General features: G+C 36.9%; 1 protein-coding gene across 1 annotated transcript; it reads right to left on the bottom strand.

Moving 5' to 3' along the window:
- Positions 1-363: 363 nt before the first annotated feature.
- LOC149232670 (alcohol dehydrogenase class-3-like) lies at positions 364-2,959 on the bottom strand. The gene is made up of 10 exons (XM_089379477.1): positions 2,788-2,959; positions 2,536-2,672; positions 2,402-2,448; positions 1,953-2,278; positions 1,753-1,835; positions 1,540-1,615; positions 1,354-1,415; positions 1,162-1,257; positions 850-1,008; positions 364-742 (listed from the first exon to the last, which is right to left on the bottom strand). Exons 1-10 carry the CDS (start codon positions 2,825-2,827, stop codon positions 614-616), a joined length of 1,155 nt encoding a protein of 384 aa, XP_089235603.1. The 5' UTR covers positions 2,828-2,959; the 3' UTR covers positions 364-613.
- Between the last annotated feature and the right edge of the window lie 21,790 nt (positions 2,960-24,749).

Below are 24,749 nucleotides of genomic sequence, written 5' to 3'. Positions count from 1 at the left end.
TTAAGATATGGTACTTTTTTTCTACTACTTTAATCTCCCAAACTTTCTTGCCCACCACCGAAAAATTTGAAAAAGATACCGAATAAAAAATTGAAAATATAACTCCATAAAAATAGAATCCCCGTGAAAATATAACCTAATACAAATTGAATCCCCGCTTCACACGGGTGGGTATGTCATTAGTTGGGTTTGGCGATTCAGCATTTACTCGCCCGCCTAACGATAAATGAGCAGCGTCAGAGTTTCCAATAATTTTAAAAATGAGCACTTTTGATTGGAAGATTTTACGCATGTTATAGTAATTTTATTTTTTTAAATCATGTCCTTCAGAACTATGATTTCGGTGTGAAAATGACATTGACGAAAATGCAAAAGATATACATTCATTTCTTTTAATCACGATTTCGATGTGAATATGACATCAACGAAAAGAGCCAAGATATACATTCACACATATGTGGACTAATTTCTCTCCTACTCTGGCTGCAACATCATGACAGCCTGTAAAAGGTGAATGAACGGAAATTAATTAATTCAGAATACAAAGTACTCTTTTTTTATTTTGCAGAAGTTGAGAATTCGCTATTCAGCTCTTCTTCACACATTTTACATTTTAGTTTGGGCAATCTTCATCCATGTGCAGAACACATCGTAAGCACTTCCCAGCTATGAGCATCTCCATGGCTACATTAATATCTGAGAACGCCATTCTCTGAGTTACATACTTGTCCAAATCAAATTCCTGCAATCATTAACACTTTGATTTTTGAGTTCATGTTCCAGAGCATTCTATGAGAACAACAAAATAAAAAATTGCAGGGGATGATCAGAGAAAGAATGAGATATTACGTTGTTCATGTATTTATCTACCAGCCTGGGTATATCAGATTTATTGAAACCTCCAAAGGCTACATATTTTAGCTTCCGGCCTTCTAGAATCTCCAGGGGATTGAAACTCAACTTCTTATCCATCTCAGCTAAACCCAATAACAAAGTTCTTCCCCATACCTGCAACGCAAAGCACATACATGCCCAGAAAACTTGAGATCACAGAGAAGGTAACAGACTTAATCAATACTTCACATCAGTTGGATCATTGAAGAACGCATGTAGTTAACATAATAAACGGTGACAGAGGATTGAATATACAAAAAATCAGACCCGGTGAGAGCATTGAAGCGCAGCAAGCATAAGTTCGACTCTTCCAACACATTCGTAGCTTGAATCTACTCCTCCTTCAGTCATCTCTGTAATCACCTGCAATCAGCAATACATTTACTTACGGAAAAAACATGTGGCAGATGTTGTTAAGGTTGCTGTACCAAAAGAACAAATGCTCATGTTACAGATTACCTCTTGAATGGGCTTATCGAATTTTGTTGGATTAAGGTACTCAGTGACTCCAAATTGTTTAGCTGTTAGGAAAAGAGATAGCAGCTATAAATCTCAGCACATATTCCATAGCCATATCCAAAAGCTAAAGGCAATTAGTCGACCGTAATTTTACTTCTATCTAGAATTTTATTGTTCACAACTCACATATTTCTTCCTTTTCTGGGTTGATGTCGATGCCAAGGATTCTGGAAGCTCCAGCTATTCGAGCCCCTTCTGCAACCTGAACAGCGCAGGATTCACCAGTAGACAGTAATTAGAAAGACACATAAGGCAAACTACTCTCTGCGGCACAAGGGCAAATCTTTATGTAAATATGTGTATGTATAGTTGCTGCTTCAGATATTCATGACAACTTACAGCCAAGCCAATGGTGCCCAATCCAAAGATTGCTACCGAATCACCGGGCTTCACTTTCCCAGCATTCCAGGGAGCTCCTAGTCCTGCAAATCAATGCCCAGAACTCGTTTTCTCATGGATCAACCTTTTAACTTTTGTGTATTTTGATGGGCAAGGATATCAGTTGTATTATTGAAGAGAGGAATGTATAATTATATTACCTGCAGGTACTCCGCATCCAAGCAAACAGATCTTGTCCAACGGAGCTTCCGGATTCACTTTTGCAACACAAGAGACGTGCACCACAGTATATTCACTGAATGTGGAGAGCCCAAAGAAATGATGGATGGGTTTTCCGTTGAGAGAGAATCGGCATTTTTTGTCAGTGTAAGCAACTCCGCTCGCGAAGTGGTACATGAAAAGCTCGCAAATGTTATTCTTTCCTCGATGACAGCGCTCGCATTCTTTGCAATCCGCCATGTAGGCCGGAATAACGTGATCTCCTGCTTTCACCTCCGTAACTTCACTTCCAACGCTTTCTACAATCCTGTGTCACCCACGCTCTTTTCAAAAATTGATCCCTCATAACTAATAAAATAAACCTCATCCTTCATTATTCTTCATTATTGATATGGAGAAGTTGTACATAAATATAATATAATATACGTACCCAGCACCTTCGTGACCCAGAATCCTTGGAAACCAAGCTCCTCCATCCTTCAATGATTAAATACATTACATTAAGATATGGTGCAGTTGAAGCCTTAATAAAATGAATGAAACATGAGATGATGAGAGTGGTACCTCTCCTTTCCAGTAAAAAAGATCAGTGGCACAGAGAGAAGTGTGAGTGATTTTGATTCGAACTTCTTTGCTCTGAGGAGGAGCCACTTGGATCTGTTGGATCGTTATGGGCTGCCCTGCTTCCCATACCACACCAGCTGATACACATTTCATATCAGGTCAGATAATCTTCATCAGTAACTAGATAAACAACAACTAATGTATACCCTGAATTTGAAGACGTAACTAATATATGCAATATTTGCTGCTCACCCTTGCAAGTAATCACCTCCCCCTCAGTACATGATGCCATCAGTCCTTCCTGCGTTTTGCTTTGGTATATCTGAACACAGAATGGCAGGAACCTTGAAAGGAGTGGAATCTCACGAACTGGCGTGGAAGAAGTGGTAACTCACTGTCTCATCTCTGTAAGAGCCACTAAATAGGATGATAGTGCGGCCACGATATTTGTTTATTAAATATTTTGATCACTTTTTCTGTTTTTTCTGCGGGGAAGAATTTAAATATTATACAAATTTTATATATGGAAAATTCATATCATTATTGGTTGCCGATAGCCATTATTGACTACTATTTGCTAAGTTGAGTCATCACTCTTAAAATCAAACCATTTTGTAATTCTTTAATAATCACCCATGAAAATGAAAAATTTCACTATTAACAAATACATTTAAAAATAATAATCAAATCCAAACAATTTTAAAACATATTCCAAACCTATTATCCAAAACAATTTTAAAACATATTCCAAACCCATTATACATATATATTTTTTCAAATGAGAAAAGACCATTTAGCGAATTAATCACCCTAAAAAAATATCCAAAAGTCAATCTTTTCACCTATCCTTGTCATCGGGGAAATCGCCATTCATTCACACAAGACTAATGAGATCTGACTGGAATCAAAGTGACGCCAGCGCACCGATGTCCAGTGGACCCCGCCACTAACTCTATCCATATGTATAGAACGGGAAAACCAGATTAGCTGACATCAATGATTTTAGTAGTATGTTAATCTGTTTAACATTAATTTTGTGGTCAAACCTGTTTGGTAGACACTGTGGTCATAAATGTCTTATTTAACAGGTTGGTTTTGTCTTGGAATGAATTTATACTTTTTTAAGAAATTTCGATGTTTAGTGTGATTTTTCGTATTAAAAGTTTTTAATTATATTTTTGAAAGATTTTTAAAAATCAGTAAAAGTATTATAAAATAAAATATAATTATTTTTTATTATATATTAATAAAAATATATAAATAAACTATGCATACATCATAAGTCACAAAAACCTACCTTGTGAGAATAAAAATATATATATTTTTACCTTGTGAGAATAAAAATATATATATTTTAAAGCATTTTAGAGATTTAAAAATATATATATTTTTACCTTGTGAGAATAAAAATATATATATTTTAAAGCATTTTAGAGATTTTTTTATTGTAATTTTACATATTAGAAATTTTTAAATTATAAATTTTATAAAATTAATTTGAAGTACTTTGTAATCAGATGGGAATAAAATTAATTTTTTAAATCATTTCAAATAAACTATACTCTTTATTCATTATTATATTACCATTTTAATTAAACAATTCAAAGTGTGGCCAACCTTCAACCAGGAATAAATCATGTGACTGTGCCTTTAAGATTAAATAAGAATTAGTTGAGATATGAAGTGGAGGACAGCTTGGAACAGCGAAAGCATGCTTTGTTTGATTTTAGCGTATTTATTGTCAATCTGCTTAGCGTTAATTTGTGGTCAAACTTGTTCGGTAGACACTGTTGTCATAAATAATCTTATTAACATATTGGTCGTTTGGTTTCGAACTTGTAACCTATTGGTTTTGTTTTGTTTTGTTTCGAATGAATTTATATAGGAGTGGTTTATGGAGGTGGAGGAATTGTTTGGATGGCTAAAAGTGGTTGGAATTTAGGTAAAAGAATTTCAAATTTTTTTGTAGAGGCAGTGTTTGAATCATGTTTTTGATGGTGGAAATAGATTCAACACCATCAAAAATGTCTAGGACATTTAAAATTTTGAAGTTTAACAACTATACCTTTGATTTACAAAAATTTCTCAAAATATGGCCTGAAGTTCCATGACTTCAGAGCAAAAAAACAGTCTTGTTCGACTATGGCATATATATATATATAATTGAAAATAATTTCGGAAGAAATCACATTGCTAGATTTAGGTCAACGTGTTCATCATCAGCCCAAGATGAAAAATTAGATCATAGCAGAAAGTTAAATAGGGAGTCAAAATCTTCTAACAGCTAAGGGAAAAAACGACTAGATAACGACGATTTTTTATTGGATGGGAAAAAGGGCCAAAATACTAATTTATTTAATATTATTATTAATATTTATTTATATATTTATTTATCTTAATTTATTCTGTAATTGAATCAATAATAAATACATTATATAATAATATCTAACTAACCTAGCATTATAAATAAATATATTTACTATTTATTTATTGATTTATTTTAAACCTGACCCTAGAACAAAAAAAAATAAACTAAATTTTTTAATAAAATAAAAATTAAAATGGTTAAATAATAATCTTAAATGAAATGGTAAGGAAATAACTAGTTATAAAAAGGAATAAATTAATTAAATTGGTTATATGTACTATGAATAATCAAATTTAATTTTAATTAGGTTATTTTTTAGTTAAAATAATAATAATAATAATAAAATAAATAACTAAAAATTAAATAAAATAAAAATTTAAATGGTTAAATATTAAGCTTAAATGAAATGGGTAGGAAATAATTAGTTATAAAAAGGAAGAAATAATTAGAATGCTTTTATGTATTGTGAATAATCAAATATAATTTTAATTATGTTATTTAAAAAAAGGGAAGGGATTAAGGAACCAACCTAAGGGGAAAATTAAGAAAAACGAAAACCAAAGGGGGGAGAAGGAGAAACTAAAGGAAGGAAGCTAAGAGGAAAGGGCCGGAATCCAACAACCACTGATTTTCCATCCATCGTCCCTATTAAGATTATTAGGTCGTCTTTCAATCTCCATGGCTTCCCTAAATTTACGGTGATGAAAGTGAGAAATCTTTGCAATGACCTTCGCCTCCTCAATGCATATATGATGATTGGTCTCCACAGCATGCTCTGCTAAGGCTGAAAAGCGGGGCCTTCCATGCTTGATATCAACAGTGTGTTCCTTAATCCTTTGATTAAAGGATCTGCCTGTTTCACCAATGTATGATGTTCCATAGGAGGATGGGATGACAACACCTTTCAAATCTTTAGGGTCCACAAGATCTTTAGCTGATTTTAAGGAACTTCTCAAGGTATTAAGGGATTGAAAGGTTGAGGGACCGTTGTGTTTCCTTAGGATTCTTGCAATCCTATCAGTCATCCCCCGGATGAAGGGGAGGTGAACTCCAGAACTACGATCAAAAGGGTCTTTCTTAGCCTTATGACTTTTGCAAGCTTTGAAAAAGGCTTTAAGGCCTTTCTTACTGTAATCATTATTGACGAAAACCTCCAAGAGATGGGATTTCTCTGTTAAAAAAAAAAAAAAATGGTCGACATCAGAAACCCTCATAGCACGAGTAGCTAGAGTGCAAAGAACCTCAACTTTTGAGCAGGGAAATGATAGGACGTGGCATGAAGATACTGCTCAGTTTGGGTTTTCTTATGAAAAACCTAATAGGAAAATGATCCATCCTCTTTCTTAGAAATGAGGACATTTAGGAAAGGAAGGCAACCATTAAATTCTTTCTCCATGGTAAACTTAATGGAGTTAGATTGATTATTAAGATGTTGAAAGAAGAAATCTAACTTATTCGGACCATTTTGATTATAATTTTTACATTTTATTTTCAAATATTCTTAAAAATATTTTCAAATAGGGTTTTTAATACATTGTCAAAAATAAAATATATTTGAAAAATAAAAAATAAAAAAATTCCACATAGCTAATAAGTGTTATAAAAATACACCTATCAAATCTTAAATCTTAATATTTATGACAAATAAAAATTATTAAAAAAAAATACACTTGTTTAATCTTAATATTTATGTTAAATAAAATTATTTAAAAAACAAAAATCCCTATAGCAAATAAGTCATAAAAGACACAAATCAAATCTTAATATTTATGACAAATAAAAATTGGTTAAACATAAAAATAAAAATAAAAATAAGTTCTCTATAACAAACAAGTGCCATAAAAATACACACATATCAGATCTAAATATTTATTAATCTTAATATTTATAAATTATTATACTGAAAAAGGCAGATATGTTGTAATTGGTTTAAAGTCAAATTTAGTTGACTTTCAATTAATTGCCTTAAATTAAATCAATTTACTATAGTTTTGTAATACTTTTAAAATATTTATATTAAATTGAATATTTAATAATTATAAAAAAAACATATTTTTATCTATAAAAAATATTATTATTTTTTGGTTGGCTAAATAACTTGACATCATTATTTTTATGGGATTTAAAAATATTTAAAAAATAAATAATTAAAAAAAGATAAAAAATAATAATTATATTAAAAATAAAAAAAAAATAATAATAATTCAAAAAAATCACTGGCCACCAGGTATGTGTTGGAATTAATGGAGAAAGTGTATTATTGGAGAAAATTTGTTCATTAGTTGTGTGTATCTTAGTTTAGAATTAGTTCCTACTTTCTAGGAGTTAGCTCTAACTCTCCTATGCATATGTAAACTTATATATTCTTGATGATTAATGATAAATGTGTAGAGCATTATGAGTAGTCTCCAGATGAAGCTTGCCCACGTGTGAGCTGTTAAGTTAGAATATATTTGGTTTCTTCCGTTTTAACATGGTATCAGAGTTATGACCAGTCTTGGGTTTGTAATCGTGTTTGGCGTGACTGCTGAGAGAGTTGATCTATTGACTGTGTTGTTCGAATTCGATCTGGTTGTGTGAGTGTCGTTTGGAGCAGTTATGTGAAGATACAATGTGAAGGTTTTCAGAGTGCACTCTAGAGAGCATGATCTCCAGTTTGGTGAGTCGCACTACTGTCGTATGCTCGTGGTCCGACTGCCGAATTAGCGTGCACAACAGGCTGTGGTGAGTTGGCATCGATAGCAGAGTTGGTGTCTAGTGGCTTGGCAAATAGTTGTGTCCACTGGCGGAGTGGCGTAGTAGTGGAACAACTGCTTTGTGTTGGCAGCCGATTTCAATTGGAAGTAACCACGGACGGTGGTGTTGTGAGCATGAACCGGTGCTGCATGTGATGAGTGTTGGATCTGCATTTTTTTAATTGAATTTTCCCCGTGAAACGAAGTACGTGAAGTCTACAATTTGCTTAGAGCTAAGTCTCTCTGTGCTGAATCTAGTAACAAGAAGTCTGCAGTCAGTGAGGGCTATAGAATTGTAGCAGCGGTGTTGTTGGATAATGCCTCTCAGCATTCAACTTCAACGACGAGATCGTGTTTGTTTTTTCCTTTTTTGGTGGTGTAGTAATGGAAGTAATAGCTATGGTGTTGTGGTGTGGCTACTGGGATATGTCGGTGCCTGCTGGTTGGTGCAGTGAACGTGCTGGCGATGAGAGGCATTGTAGTTCCCAGTCAGGTATACTTCATTTGGCGTAGGTGTGGATTTCGAACCGCAATTGAAAGCTCAAATAACGCCGCTAAAACATTATTTGTTTGATCCAGTACTGATTTGATCGATCCAGAGATCAACCTGTCATGATGAATAATCAAATGGCAAAGGCATACTTGAATGAGAGCAATAAGATCGATGGGTCCAATTATTCTAATTGGAAATTCAAGTTGCAGACCTTGCTTTAGGGGCAAAGTGCGTGGGCGATTGCAAATGGGGATGAATTGAAGCTGACTATAGCCAGAGGCAGAACAACTGCAACAATTCAGGATTGGGAGAAATGAGAGAACAAAGCGAAAGTGTTGTTGAAATTATCAGTGAAAGACTGCATTATCCCTCACATCAGAGAATGTAAATCAGCAAATGATATTTGGACAACTCTCAAGGATTTGTATGAGATAAGGAATAGAAATAGCTTATTATTCATGAAGAGTAAGATTCTCTCCATTAAAATGGAGGAGAGTGAATTAATCACTGCTTTTATCTCTTAGAACAAGGCGCTGAGAAATAAGCTAGCCGATATAGGGGAGACAATATCAAACATTGATCTCGTCATGGTTACCATGAATAGTATGTCTGAAGACTCTCAGATGTTTATTACCGGCCTAAACACAAAGGAGAAAGCCCTCAATTTTGAAGAATTGACAGGGATCTTGATATAAGAGCAGGAGAGGTGGATGACTATGAAACCCCAGAATTCATATGTAACATTAATGGCGAAGAAAAACACTTTCAGAGGAAAAGCAAGCGCAGGACAGTAAGGTGGAGGTGCACCGCAGATAAATCCACCTCAAGGTATGTCTTCGATCAGAAATGATTCAGGGATCAAATGTTTTTACTGTGGTAAGTCTAGTCACATTGCTAGGAACTGCCATAAGAAGAAGTTTGATGAAAATCGACATAAACATAAGAAGTATGCAGGCCACTTTGCTGATGAAGATCAAAATCAGAATCTCAGATTGTTTGTATTTGATTCTGCGTTCTTTGCCAAAAATGGGGAAGCAAAAACTTGGTTTGTAGATTTAGGAGCTTCCACTCACATGACAAGTAACAAACATTAGTTTGAAAAATTTAAAGAAACCAGTAGTGGTGCTAATACCTACCTTGGTGATGACAGAGGGTACCAAATTAAGAGGTATGGAAATATTCATGTGGTATTACCTGATGGTAATATTAGGCATATTCAAAATGTGATGTATGTACCAGGAATTAAAAAGAATCCGATCTCTGCCTCTATGATAACGGATCAGAATCTCAAAGTAGAATTTTTTAAGTCTTATTCTGTTATTAAAGATCTGTTGGATCATATGAAGCCAAATGCATTAGGTATTCAGGTTGGAGGTCTGTACAAGATGAATGTAAGAAGCGCACCACATCAAACCTTGACTTCAACGGTTATGACTGCAGAGAATTTGTGGCATCAAACATTCGGTCATATCAATTTTCATGACCTATTGCTACTTCATAAACAAGGTATGGTCAATGGTCTCCCTATTTTAAAGAATGTTCATGTTGATTGTGAAGGATGTGCTCTTGGGAAGATGCACAAGGATGATTTTCACTCAAGTCTAGATAGAAAGAAGAGAGATATATTATAGTTTGTGCACACTGATATATGTGGGCTGATGCAGACAAGGTCATTAGGATATGCCTATTATTTTTTATTATTTGTTGATAATTGCACAAGATTTACCTAGGTATATTTTATCAAAAAGAAGAGTCATGCTTTTGAATACTTTAAAGAGTTCAGAAGCATGGTTGAAAAATAAACAGGGAAGTTCATCAAAATTCTCCGCTCAGATCAAGGGGGAGAATACAAGCAAGGTGGTTTCATCAAATATTGCAAGGACCATGGGATAGTTCAACAATTCACAGTACCCCACACTCCTCAACAAAATGGGGTTGTAGAGAGTAAGAACATAACCCTTGTGGAGTGGGCACGCAACATGCTAAAAGGTACGAACGTGTCTAATGATTTTTGGGTAGAAGCAATAAATAATGCATTGTATTTAAATAATAGGAGTCCAACAAAGAGTCTTGATCTTAAAACTCCATTCGAGGCGTTATATGGTTTTAAGCCTGCAGTTAGTCATTTAAGAGTTTTTGGTTCAAATTTTTTTTCTTATGTTCCTAAAGAGGATAGGAAGAAACTAGATGCGAAGGCCATTAAATGCATTTTTATAGGGTATTGTATAGAGTTTAAAGCTTATAAACTATTTAATCCCTCTACTCATAAGGTGTTTGCAAGTAGAGATGTAGTATTCCGTGAGCAGGTTGATGATGGACACTGTGATAAAGGCAATGAAGAGTGGCACATGCCTTTGCTGGTGGAAGATGGAAGTGATGAAACAAGGGACAACCATGAGCAGCAACAACAACAACAAAAGGAAGAATCAAATGATACAGATGTAGTCAATAGTCCAAGTCCATTGAGGAATGATCAAAATAGATTTGAGGCTAGTCCAGTACCAAGAATATTAGGTAGACAAACTCGCTTACCAACTAGGTATAAATACTATTCCCTCATGAAAAATATCTTGAATGTTGTTGTGGCCTTAAACTATAAAGAAGCTAGTCAATTCGATGAATGGAGGGCTGCCATGAGAGATGAATATGAGTCAATAATTAGGAACAAAACCTGGGATCTAGTTGAGTTGCTTGAAGGTAAACAACCCATAGGTTCCAAATGGTTATACAAGCCTAAATTTAAAACAGATGGTAATATAGATAAATAGCTAGGCTGGTGGCTAAGGGCTATTCACAGAAAGAAGGTATTGATTATGAAGAAACTTTCACCCCTATAACTAAGTTAAACAACATTAGAATTTTAATAGCCTTAGCTACGAAAAATCACTCGAAGATACACCAGCTAGATGTGAAACCTGCTTTCTTAAATGGTGAATTAAAAGAGGAGATATATTTGACAGAACCTAAAGGGTTTGTTCAATAGGGGCAAGAACATTTAGTCTATAGATTGAGAAAATCACTATATGGATTGAAATAGGCACCTAGGTCATGGTATGAAAAATCAACTCATTTTTCTTACAGCATAGTTATAAGAGGAGCACGAACGACCCAAATATGTATACTGTATTTGATGAAAAGGGGCAAATTGTTTTGATTTCTTTATATGTAGATGATCTTATTATTACAATAAATGTTGATGAGCTCATTAAAGAAATCAAATTGTAGACGTCACATGTTTTTGAGATGAAAGACCTTGGAGAGTTACACTATTGTTTGGGTCTTGAAGTCTGGAAGGATTTTGGCCAGACTTTTCTGTCTCAAGGAAAGTATGTCAGGAGCTTATTGAAAAAGTTCAAAATGGATCAGTGCAAATCTGCCTCAATGCCTTTACATCATAATGTCAAACTTCAGAATGACGATGGTTCTAAGGAGGTGGATGCAACACTATACAGACAACTAGTTGGGAGTTTGATTTATCCAACTACAACCAGACATGATTTAGCTTTTTCAGTCAATAATTTGAGTTAGTTTATGTCAAAGCCTCTTGAGAGTCATTGGGTGGTAGCGAAAGGCGTCTTAAGGTATCTTAAAGGAACCTTAGACTTTGGTATTAAATATATTGATTCGTTTGATGTTAGATTGTCAGGTTTTTGAGATTCAGATTGGGCCGAAAATCTAGATGACAGACGATCCATAACAGGTTATGCATTCAGCATTGGGTCTGGGGTCACTGTATGGAGCAACAAGAAACATAATATTGTATCCTTATCTTTAGTTAAAGCAGAGTATCAAGCAATGCGTGCAGCTACGTGTGAGGCAATTTGGTTGAGGAGACTTCTCCGTGATGTTGGAGAAGAACAAAAGGATGCTACAGTTATGAGAGGTGACAACCAAAGCTCAATCAAACTTGTAAACAATCTCGTGTTTTACAAAAACACAAATCATATTGATATGTAGTTTCACTTTGTTAGAGAGAAGGTTCAGTAAAAATAAATTTATATTGAATATTGTAATACTTATGATAATGTAGAAGACATTTTTACGAAGCCCCTTGGAAGAATTAAATTTGAATTATTTAGGGAGATGTCATGAGTACTAGTGAACCCTTTGTCCATTAAGGGGGAGTGTTGGAATTATTGGAGAAAGTTTGTTCATTAGTTGTGTGTCTATCCTAGTTTAGAATTAGTTCCTACTTTCTAGGAGTTATTTCTAACTCTCCTATGCATATGTAAAATTATATATTCTTGATGATTAATGATCAATGTGTAGAGCGTTCTGTGTGAGGCAGTCTCTAAGTGAAACTTGCCCATATATACTATATCGTCCAGTTGAAAGGTGCTACAAAATATTCTAAGGGTTAAAGCTTTTAAAACATAATCATTTTGGATTTGATACACCTATTATAATACAATTATTTTAATGGATTCTATGCAGTTTAATTACTAACACTCATTGTGACAACCCACTTCATGTTAATTTGTAAGAATGTGAATTGAAAAACCACATCTTCTATATTATTACATTATTCACATGTGGGTTCTGCGAATTAACATGTAGTTCCTCATTTTCGTAGAGCGGACTAATAATGCTAACACTTTTCGGGGCATTACACATAACAATGGCCAAGGATTTATGAAATTATTATTACCTAAACTTACTTAATATGATATTACTTAATTAGATTAAAGCCATAACATTTGTTGAAAATTATTTAAGAAAAAGTATTTTGTAGTTAAATTAATTTATAATCTTTTATTTTTTTTTGTGAAAAGTATATGATTTTTTAAGCAACTATACTCACGAAATATCAATTTTTGTTAAAATTTACATATTACACTTATTTCTTGAATTATATTTTTATCATTTATATTTTCATTAAATGTAACCTGTCAAACCATACAACTTACTATAATATAATTTTTCCCTTTTACTTAGTTGTTGGGATAAACTATTATTTAATAATCACTGGACTTATATATATATATATATATATCATTCACCATAATATAGTAATTGAGACGACCACCTTGGGTAAGAATTGAGGTTATAATTTATTAATTATATTTGATAACTTTCAATACTTCAAACTTAACACATAATTTGTTACCCAATGGAATTGACATAAGGTGATTTGATTTTATTAGCAAGTTGGGTCATAACGTCGATATGGAATTAGCTATACTTTATTCCAGGCATTTTATTTCTCTTGACATCTAATATCTCCTAATCGTTGAAGGTTTTATACACCAATTTGTTTGATTTGTAAGTCCAGAACATTCTCTAAGTTAACCTACAATTGTCCTAGGGGCAGGTGCGCTACCGAATGGAATGGTTATGGTATGTGGACCTTTTACCACCGTAGATCTTGAAACTAGAGTTTCGACGACCTTCCTTCTATTGTTGGAGGTTAGGGTAACAACTTTCCCCAATTCGGCAGTCATTGTATCATTTTCTCCTACGTCGTCTCCTGAACAGAGCTTTGCGGCCTGTTCAAATAATTTGATGTTTCGTCTCTTAGAATTTCCAAAAGAATCCCAAACAAAGGTGCTCAAGTGAGTTTTTCTGATTAACATTATGAATTGGTTGAGGAACAGTTAATTTTTTTCTATATTTCCTGAATATCTCACTCTCTCCATCTAGTGCATTGCAAGATGTTTCTCTCTCAAGTGGGTTCACTTCACTTTTCGGGCTCATTCCTCACCGAGTTGCCTTCCAATGGTAAGTGGCTTATCCATTAACTGACAAAGTTATGGCTATCTACTTTTGAGTAATTTCTTTCCTCCCCAAGTTAATGCCTCTAATTTTATGCTTCTTGGTTGAAGGACGTTATTCTGCTGCGTGGTTTGGTCTCATTTCTGACAACATTCTAGGTTACCCTATTTGTTGTTTCTCCCCTACGAATTTAATGAAGAGGTTGTTTCTTTTATGCGGTTCCAAAGGCATCGGTTCAATTGTCACTTACAGCCATGTCTGAATTTAAGTTAGGGTTTGTCTGTATATACTAGGGTTGTTTTTGAAAGCAATTTAATGTGCCTTTTTTTAAGAACTGGGTCTTTAGGCTTTTAATTCTGCCTTACCCATGATATCTGTGTCGGTAAATTTGTATTTCCTTGGTTCTAAATGTCATGACATTTTAAGTGTGAATGTTGTAGTTCGACTTCAGAAATTCAAGTTTATAATTATATATATCTTGTTGTCGTAAGATTGATTTGTATTTACAGCTTTGTTCTTGTATATATAGTTTGTGTTTGTTTCTGTTGGAATTTGTTTTTGGCTCAATTGGCATTCTTTTATTTTTCTAAGCAGTGACGGGAGGGTTACTTATTCAGTTTCATAAAAAATTTACTCACGTGACAAGGAAGTAGTGTCACTCACCAAAGTAACCTCCTTGTCCATGTGATGTGGATGTTATTCCCTTTTAAATTTAGTAGTCTGGTGATCAGCCCCAAAAATGGGTAACTTATTGGGCTCATTTTTCCTACTGTTCTTCATCAATCCACCATTTTTAATAGTTTATGCATGTTTTTTGAGTATTTTATGTTAGTTGAAAGAATGAGGATAGTCACTTGACCAAGAAGGCTAACACGTGGTTATTGCATATCTTTGGACAAATTTTGGACCAAAGCAAAGCATTTATGAGCCATATGACAGCCAAGCATGAAGGAAAAAGGGTGAGGATTCGTAGGAAGGGTGTCTCCTACACTAAATGGCCCCTTCCTCGAAATCTCCATCCTCAGCTCGGAGTTCAGCAGGGCACCGAAAAGGATTCCCAAGGGTAGCCGAGTAGTTTTGTGTAAAGTGACTGATTACTGGCAGTTTGAGTAGCCGAGCCCCTCGAGTTAAAGAGGGTTGTTGGAGACCCTCGTAGTGCATAAATAGGAAGGATTCCAGCGTTTGTAGTTTACTTTTTGAACAGTTGTATTTTGCACTATAGTGCTGCTAGTTTCTCAGCTCATCTTTGTAGTTTCTGCTGTACAACTTTCTTGTGACATGGTTATTTTGAATAATGGAAAGCAGTTTCATTTGGCATCAGCCCTGTGCTTTTTCTTAGGAGCCTGCAACTCTTGGGGTTGGGCCCAACCCAAGTGCCAAGGCTTCCTTCTTGTACTGTTATATGTTTTGAATGTCTTTATCTAATAATTTCTATTAAGTAGATTACAATTTTGATAGATTATATAGGTCATTTTTGATGATTAAAAAGGCTTTTCAGGTTCAAATTGTTTTGATAGGTTAATAACAGAGAAGATATTCAGAAAAATGCCATCAAGCACCCCTGATCTCACCTTTCCCCCTGTGGGACCATGAGCTAAGACCAAGGTGTCCTTGCCGCTACCAAAAACACTGTCTTTGCTTCATCATGCAATTGTTAGTGTAGATTCTCATCTGCAGAAGTTGATACCAGTTGAGGCTACATGTTCAGGTTCATGATTGCTTAGTTTGCATAGCTATTTCACATGATTTCGTTGCAAAAAGCTTCTGCTCCTTTGCTTTGCTGATATTCAGGTCAGATTAGGTTAAAGTAGCTAGGTCTTTAGTTTTTCGAGTCTTTGTTTGAATAGTTTGAGAAAATAACTTGCAGAGCACCTGTAAAACCTCTTTGCCTACCCCTACTCCATCAATACCACCTGCTCCACCCTCCAACTCTGATTCTTGCCTCACATTTTCTACGTTCCCTCACTTTGACCTAATTTCCATATTTTTGTGCAACATTGCTCTACCCCTCCTTGAACAAATCCAACCGTCCTTGTCACTCACTCGCTTTGTTCACCAGGTCCTAGACCATTCCACATCATCATCAACCTCCATACCCACTTCTTCACCTCTTTTCCACCATCAACCCTTCAAAAATCTCCTTTCGGAACATCCTGTAGAAGCCACAGAACATCCTGTAGAACCCCTGCAGACTTCCTGTAGAAGCTCACGAAAGCGGTTTCTTGGAATCCGATCACTGTGAAACTCTCTGGAAGGGTGCTAGGGACCCCTTAGGCCCTCTTCTAACCTTCCCAACCTCCTGCAAGCGCCTACTCCATTTCCTTTCTCCAGTTAACCTCTGCACAGTAAAAAACAGTTAAAGCATATGCAAAATAATCTTGACAAGGTACTCAAAAATGCAAAAAGATGTTTCCTTCATATTTCTCTTCAGAAGTAGCTTAGTCACATGCATTTTACATTTCTAGAAGTCAATGGCATCCATTCTTGTAGCTTCATCCTTTTACTTGCACCAGTAGGGTTAGTCGGTGAAACTAGGGTTTGTTAGGGTTTGCGTTCTTTCTAGCTTTCAACTTCCTTCTGCAAGTAGATTAGCCTCTGGTTGAGTTAGCTTTCACCCATCACCATTAAAAGCTTCTTCTGAGAGCTCATAGAAGTTGGCTTAAGCTCCTAGCGGACTTGTGCCAGCTGATCTAGTGGCAGCTGCGGCAAGAGCTAGTACTTGTGCATATAGCACCGTCGCTTCCAAGTTTGTTACGAACTACCGGGTTGATAAAAGTGAAGAAGGGAGTCCCTGGAGTTGCAGCATTATTGCTGCAATACTTGAACCCACCATTTGGACTATTTCTGTGAGCATAGCCACCTTAGTTTTCTAGAACTAACTGGACTCATATGTTGTTGTGGAAGTTGTTTTCTATAGAAGAAATATTTTCTCATAGCATGCACACTTCCTATTCGCAGGAGAGTTTAATAATTAGAGGAATTCGTTACAGTTCCTTTCCACAAAAACTACACTAATAATAATTATAAATCATAATTTATTACTTCTAGGTTCACTATTTTATAAATGTATTTTATTTTACTATAGAATGTTCCTTACTTTGTTCCATGAATTCGAAATAGAACCCTCTTAATTCATAGAATCCCCAATTCCAAGTTATTCCCTTTTAATCACATAAAAATTGATTCGAGAAATTCTCTTAATTCATCGATAATCAATTCAATAAACCCTTTTAATTCATAGAAGTTAATTTGACTACTTACATGTTATACATTATTATTTCTCATCTCACCCATCACACATTTCCATGTACTAGATCAACATACTAACTGCTACTTCAGTATCCACAAAAATACTAGTTTATTCAAAAAAATTAATACTTATATGTTAATCCAGTATACTAAGGAATTTGATCATGAAAGAAATTGCTGACCACCCAACCTATGAGCTTGGAAATCACGTCCAGATCTCCCCTTGAGCCTCCTAGCTTCCAAGTAATTAAGATAAAATCATTACAGGTGTTGAGATTGCAACAAGATGATGGAGCTTAGTGAAAAGAGTCGCCTTCACTAAGTGGGCCCGCAGGCTATTTTTGGCGCAAGTCTATTTTTAGACTATGTCTATTTTTAGACATATGGATCATGTCTATGTTTATGGATGATTGATCAAGTTGGGAAAATAGATGGACTTCTATTTTTGATGAAAGTGTGAGTGATCAAGTCTATTTTTAGACTGGCTGTCAAAAATAGAAAAGTCAAATATTATTATCTCACAATAATATTTGGACTATAAACTTAATCTTATTCTCTTGGAGCACTTCAGTTTGAGCTACGGAAGTGGCACATGCAGCTGTCAGAAGGAAATTCGTTTTTCTTATGAGTCAGTTGAGTTGTTGCATGCATGACTTCAGTTAGAACTCAAGTGAGTTGAGTTTAGTGGACTGGAGGTACAGTTGATGGAGTTGTGTTCAGTTTAACTTAGTTAAACTGGTTGTAGTTAGTCTAACTGCAGATAGACTAATGATGAGTTGTTAAACTAATTATTAACTCATAATACAACTAAAGAATACATCAGTTAACTCAGTTGCATGTCAGTGCATGTTCAGTTCAACAGGGACAGGTGGTAGAGAATCAGATTGCTATCAGTTGTGACTATAGTTGTGCACCAGATCTTGCACAATCAAAGGATTGAGTATGCCAATGAGTTTGCTCACGTATTTGGCCCGAATTTTAGCCTTTGCTCACGTCCACAAAGAGTGAGTGACTATTTTGCAGGTGAAAATCGAGTTTGGGAAGCAATTCTCATCAGTTCTTGAGCAGGTATTGAGCAGTGGAGGCAGGCAAGCAGTGGAAGAGATTTGGAGATCAGATCTGAGCTGTATTGTGTGTAACAGAGGTGGAGATACTTGTGAGAAGTATTATGTTGTGTAATGTTACATGACTCAATCATTAATATACAGATAGTGTGGGGTTTTTAGCGAGATGCTTTCCCCGTGATACATACTGTGTTAATGTGTGAATGCTCTTGATGTTTTATTGTTATTGATGCTGCTATATTCTTGATCAACGTAGAGGAGCTTATGTATTGTGTATGTTTTCCGCATTAGTACATGATCAGGATAATCTCCATTGAATATGTGTTAAATTATTCAAAGTTTCTACATGGTATCAGAGCTAGATGATTTGTAGAAAAAGTTTCTACATGGTATCGGAGCAGCTTGATTTGTAGAAGAGATTTTTACAGGATATCAAGCGAGGGTTGATCGGAAGCAGTTGAGTTGGAGCTGGTGGAATTCGAATTTGCAGCAGTGTTGTTGAAATGTCTTTCAACGGATTGCGAATGTTATTCCAAAACAAGAGCGACCTGGCGCTCAAGGATAAACTCAGTAACAATAAAGGTGAGAATGGATCTTCATCAAAGGTATCTGATGAAGAGAATTGTGCTTTGGCTGCCAAAGCAAAGAAAGGGAAGAGCAAGAAAGCTTCTCAGTCTGGTGCGAAAGGCAAGAAGCAGGATATGTCCAAGGTGAAGTGTTTTCACTATCACCAGCATGGACACTATGCCACAAATTGTCCGCAGAAGAAGAAGAACAAGCAAGCTGCTGGATCTGCAAGGGGAGAGGCTTTAGCTTCTCAGTTTGAGCTTGATTTTTCATTGATCGCATGCTTGGTTTCAAGTGTGATGGGATCAGTGTGGTTTCTGGACAGTGGTGCGTCTTTTCACATGACGGGAGATAGAGATTTGTTCTCTGATCTGGAGGACAAAGATCTTGGAGTGCACATCGAGATGGGCGATGATGGTAGATACAGTGCGACCGGTATCGGTACCATTTCCTTTGAGAGGGAGTCTGGTAAACCCTTGGTATTGAAGGAAGTCATGCATGTTCCAGGATTGAAGAAGAATCTCATCTCAGTGGCGATGTTAGAAGACAAGGGGTATGATGTTGTTTTCAGCGAGGGAAAGGCCTTCCTGCACAGCAAGACAACTGGTGAGACCCGGAAGATAGGGGTTCGAGTGAGGAACCTTTATCAGTTGCATGTAGATGGATGCGCAGCAATGGCAGGCAAGGCAGAAGGATTGGTGAGCCGGGATGATGGCAAGTTGTGGCACAGGAGATTGGGTCACCTTCACCATGGAGCCTTGAAGATACTGCAGCAGATCACTACAGGGCTTCCTAAAGGCACACTTGCGCAGTCAGATCAGTGCAAGGGGTGTACTTTGGGGAAGTTAGTGAAAGCCACCTTTCACGAGAAGGATAGTCGCGCCACGACGATCCTTGAGAGAATTCACACAGACGTGTGTGGACCTTTCTCAGTTGCTTCGACAACAAAACACAGGTATTATGTGATTTTTGTTGATGATTTCTCTCGTAAGTGCTGGATCTTCTTCATGCAGAAGAAGAGCGAGACATATTCAAAGTTCTGTGAATTCAAAGCATTGGTCGAGAAGGAGTCGGGGAAGAAGGTGAAGGCTCTTAGGAGCGATAATGGTGGTGAATACATCTCAGACAAGTTCAAGGATTTCTGCAAGGCAGAAGGGATTCGTAGAGAGCTCATAGCTCCCCATAACCCACAGCAGAACGGGGTAGCTGAGCGGAAGAACAGAACGATTGTGGGTGCTGCACGGGCAATGTTGCATGATCAGGGCCTACCCCTTCACTTGTGGGCGGAAGCATGCAATACAGCAGTTTATGTGCAGAACCGTTGTCCTCATAGGATACTTGGCATGAGTACACCCGAGGAGGCTTATTCTGGTAAGAAGCCTGATCTTTCTCATTTGAGGATTTTTGGTGCTAACGTTTACATGCATGTGACGAAGGATGCCAGAAAGAAGTTGGAACCGACTGCAGAGGTTGGGATATTTGTGGGGTACACTGATACGCCCCACAACTATCGTGTGTATTTGCCAGATAGTGGTAAAACTGTTGTGCGACGGGATATAAAATTTCAGGAGGAGAAAGCCATGAAGTGTTCGCTTGAGAGGGAGCTACACTTGCATGCAGATGAGGAGCTATTAGTTCCTAAGGATGAGCTTCAGGACGTGGATCAGCCACAGGACGAGGTTCATGGAGTGGAAGAGACCACTCATGCAGCGCCAACCATCAGAGGGCGAAAGCGCTTGACAGAAGCTGAGCGACTGGCTCAAGATGCAGAGAAAGTTGTAGGACCACCTACAGCCCAACGCAGGCAGAGACAGTCACCTGATCGGTACACTGGATACATGGCTCTTATGAGCAAGTGTGTTGTGACTGAGCCATCCTCTTTCGAGGAAGCTGTGGAGGATCCCGCATGGGTAGATGCCATGGTGGAAGAGTATGATTCTATTGTCAGAAACAGTGCATGGGAGATTGTTCCTAGACCGGAAGGGAAATCAGTGGTGGGTTCGAGATGGATCTACAAAGTTAAGCAGGCAGCTGACGGGAGTGTGGAGAAGTACAAGGCAAGATTTGTTGCCCGAGGCTTTTCACAGATTGAGGGGATCGATTATGAGGAGACCTTTGCACCTGTCGCAAGGTATTCTTCCATACGGACGATTCTTGCTCTCTCAGCGCAGATGGGATGGCACATTCATCAGATGGATGTGAAGACTGCGTTCCTCAACGGAGTCATTGAGGAGGAGGTGTACATTGAGCAACCCGAAGGCTTTGAAGTCTTCAGCAGCGAGTCGCATGTGTGCAGGCTCAAGAGAGCGCTGTATGGGTTGAAGCAAGCACCACGTGCTTGGTACACACGGATAGACAGCTATTTCACAGGACTTGGATTCTCCAAGAGCGAGGCGGATCCGAACCTATACCAGATTGTGGTGGAGGGTAAGTTGCTTATCATTGTACTGTATGTTGATGATTTGATTCTAACGGGTGATGAGTTGTTGATACTATCATGCAAGAAGGATCTTGCTACAGAGTTTGAGATGAAGGATTTGGGCCTCCTTCACTATTTCCTAGGATTGGAAATATGGCAGCGCAGTGGTGGACTGTTTGTTTCTCAGGGCAAGTATGCTCAGGAGATACTGGAGAAGTTCAACATGCATGGCTGCAAGCCTGTTGATACTCCTCTTCCTGGAGGTTGGAGGAAGGAGGATGCCACTTCGGGAGAAGAAGTGGATGCCACTGTTTATCGACAGTTGGTGGGGTCGCTGATGTATTTGGTCAATACACGACCTGATATATGCTATGCAGTTAACCAGCTTTCACAAGCTATGGTTAAGCCTACCAAGCTCTTCTGGAAGGCGGGCAAGCATGTATTGCGCTACTTGAGAGGCACATCGGGATATGGTTTGTGGTACAGACAGGAGGATGAGGTGAAGGTATGTGGCTTCACGGATGCAGATTGGGCAGGGAGCCCAACAGACAGAAAGAGCACATCAGGAGGGGTCTTCAGTATCGGATCGACAGCAGTTTCTTGGTACAGCAGGAAGCAGAGATCTGTGGCACTCAGTTCAGCGGAGGCCGAGTATATGGCAGCAAGTTTGGCTGCATGCGAGGCTATATGGATGAGGAAGATCCTGGTTGGTTTGTTCGGTTCTCATTTGGATCCTACTGTGATAACCAGAGTTGCATTAAACTCTCGGCTAATCCTGTATTTCATGATAGATCTAAACATATTGACATTAGGTACCATCATATCAGAGATTGTGTGCAGCGGAGGATCATGTTACTTTCGTACATTCCAACGGAGGATCAGGATGCTGATATTCTGACGAAGGCTCTCACCAGGAGCAAATTCGAGTACCACCGAGGCAGGATAGGGGTTGCTGATAATCCATATCTTGTCGAGAGGGAGTGTTGAGATTGCAACAAGATGATGGAGCTTAGTGAAAAGAGTCGCCTTCACTAAGTGGGCCCGCAGGCTATTTTTGGCGCAAGTCTATTTTTAGACATATGGATCATGTCTATGTTTATGGATGATTGATCAAGTTGGGAAAATAGATGGACTTCTATTTTTGATGAAAGTGTGAGTGATCACAGTGTGAGTGATCAAGTCTATTTTTAGACTGGCTGTCAAAAATAGAAAAGTCAAATATTATTATCTCACAATAATATTTGGACTATAAACTTAATCTTGTTCTCTTGGAGCACTTCAGTTTGAGCTACGGAAGTGGCACATGCAGCTGTCAGAAGGAAATTCGTTTTTCTTATGAGTCAGTTGAGTTGTTGCATGCATGACTTCAGTTAGAACTCAAGTGAGTTGAGTTTAGTGGACTGGAGGTACAGTTGATGGAGTTGTGTTCAGTTTAACTTAGTTAAACTGGTTGTAGTTAGTCTAACTGCAGATAGACTAATGATGAGTTGTTAAACTAATTATTAACTCATAATACAACTAAAGAATACATCAGTTAACTCAGTTGCATGTCAGTGCATGTTCAGTTCAACAGGGACAGGTGGTAGAGAATCAGATTGCTATCAGTTGTGACTATAGTTGTGCACCAGATCTTGCACAATCAAAGGATTGAGTATGCCAATGAGTTTGCTCACGTATTTGGCCCGCATTTTAGCCTTTTCTCACGTCCACAAAGAGTGAGTGACTATTTTGCAGGTGAAAATTGAGTTTGGGAAGCAATTCTCATCAGTTCTTGAGCAGGTATTGAGCAGTGGAGGCAGGCAAGCAGTGGAAGAGATTTGGAGATCAGATCTGAGCTGTATTGTGTGTAACAGAGGTGGAGATACTTGTGAGAAGTATTATGCTGTGTAATGTTACATGACTCAATCATTAATATACAGATAGTGTGGGGTTTTTAGCGAGATGCTTTCCCCATGATACATACTGTGTTAATGTGTGAATGCTCTTGATGTTTTATTGTTATTGATGCTGCTATATTCTTGATCAACGTAGAGGAGCTTATGTATTGTGTATGTTTTCCGCATTAGTACATGATCAGGATAATCTCCATTGAATATGTGTTAAATTATTCAAAGTTTCTACAACAGGACCTCAAGACTTTTGTCCAGTCTAGAATGACCTCTTCTCAGGGTTTCCACTGGTTACTACTAGATCTAGAAGCCCTTCTCAATTTTACACTCTCAGAAAACATCCTCCCTCTCCCTCTCCCTCAAGAGAGTTCTTTTTTTTCTTCTCCTTTTGTTCTCATTCCCTTCAAGAATGAGTATCTGTTTTCTTAACTAATTGGAAGCCAAGATCCTCTTTCAATTATTTCCGATCTTTCCTTAATTAATGCAGAATTTAACAAAATATTTAATCAAAATAAATATCATTATGCCTTCGTCTTTTAAGTGTTTTTTTTTTTTTTTTTTTTAATTGAAAATTCCTACATTGTTTTATACTTTGATAAAAGTAAAAAAATATATAAAAGTAATGTCAGTAAAAGTAATTCCACTATCAATGCTCAAGGGTGTTACATATTCCCCTCCTTGAGTGAAACACCATCCTCGGTGTCTATTTATGTCCTCTGAAACAATTCCAGATATGATTCCCGCATCTAGCTCTCATCCTTCCAAGTAGCCTCTTTTGGGCTAAAGTGCTTCCACTACACTTTAACATGGGTGGTGACTCACTTCCATAGTGTAGTTTCTCTCCATTTGAGAATACATAGGCACTCTATCAAAATTTCTCCATCCAGTTCCACCTATTTCACAGGATAAAATGTCATTAATAATTTACTATTTTATAAGACATTTTCAATCATCAAAATAAGTAATTAGTTAACTAAATTGGTATCTATGCTTCTTTCCATTTAATGATGTGCCTAGGGTCATATATGTATTATTTTAGTAAGGATACATGGAATACGTTATGGACTCATATGTGACTGGGCAAACCTAGTTGATATGCAACAAGTCCAATCCTTTCCAATACTTGGAAGGGTCCGCAGTATCTAGGAGCTATTTCTATACATCCCTTCCACTTTATGGTGCTCTTTAGAGGTTAAACTCAAATATAAACATGATCTCCCACTTGAAATTCCCTATATGTTCTTTTCTTATCTGCATATGCCTTTTTCTATCTCGCGCAACCTTCATATTTTGTCGAATTTTCTTCACAGTACTTGCCATTTCTGTTAACATATTGGGTCCCAATATTAACTTGTCCTTGGCATTATTCCAATTATTAGGTGTCTTACACTTTCTTCCATAGAGAACCTTAAAGGGACTTAATTTTAGGGATTTTTGATAGTTTTTATTATAGGAAAATTCCACCAAATGGAGGTATTCCTTCCATTTACTAGGTTGTTGCATTACATACATCTGTAGCATATCTTCCAACACCTGATTTACTTGCTCTGTTTTCCCATTTGATTGAGGGTGATAAGAAGTGTTAAACTGAACTTGAGTACCCAACCCCGTGAAAAGAGTTTTCCAAAAAACAGATGTGAACTTTACATTTCAGTTAGAAATCATAACCTTAGGCATCCCATGGAGCCTAAAAACTTCTCACATAAATATGTATGCAA

This window comes from Pinus tabuliformis, chromosome J, assembly GCF_031772625.1.
Source record: "Pinus tabuliformis cultivar Carrire ecotype Pingquan chromosome J, CPIR1, whole genome shotgun sequence".
Taxonomy (NCBI): domain Eukaryota; kingdom Viridiplantae; phylum Streptophyta; class Pinopsida; order Pinales; family Pinaceae; genus Pinus; species Pinus tabuliformis.
The sequence above is the reverse complement of the archived record's forward strand: the minus strand, read 5'-3'. Positions and strand labels throughout refer to the sequence as shown.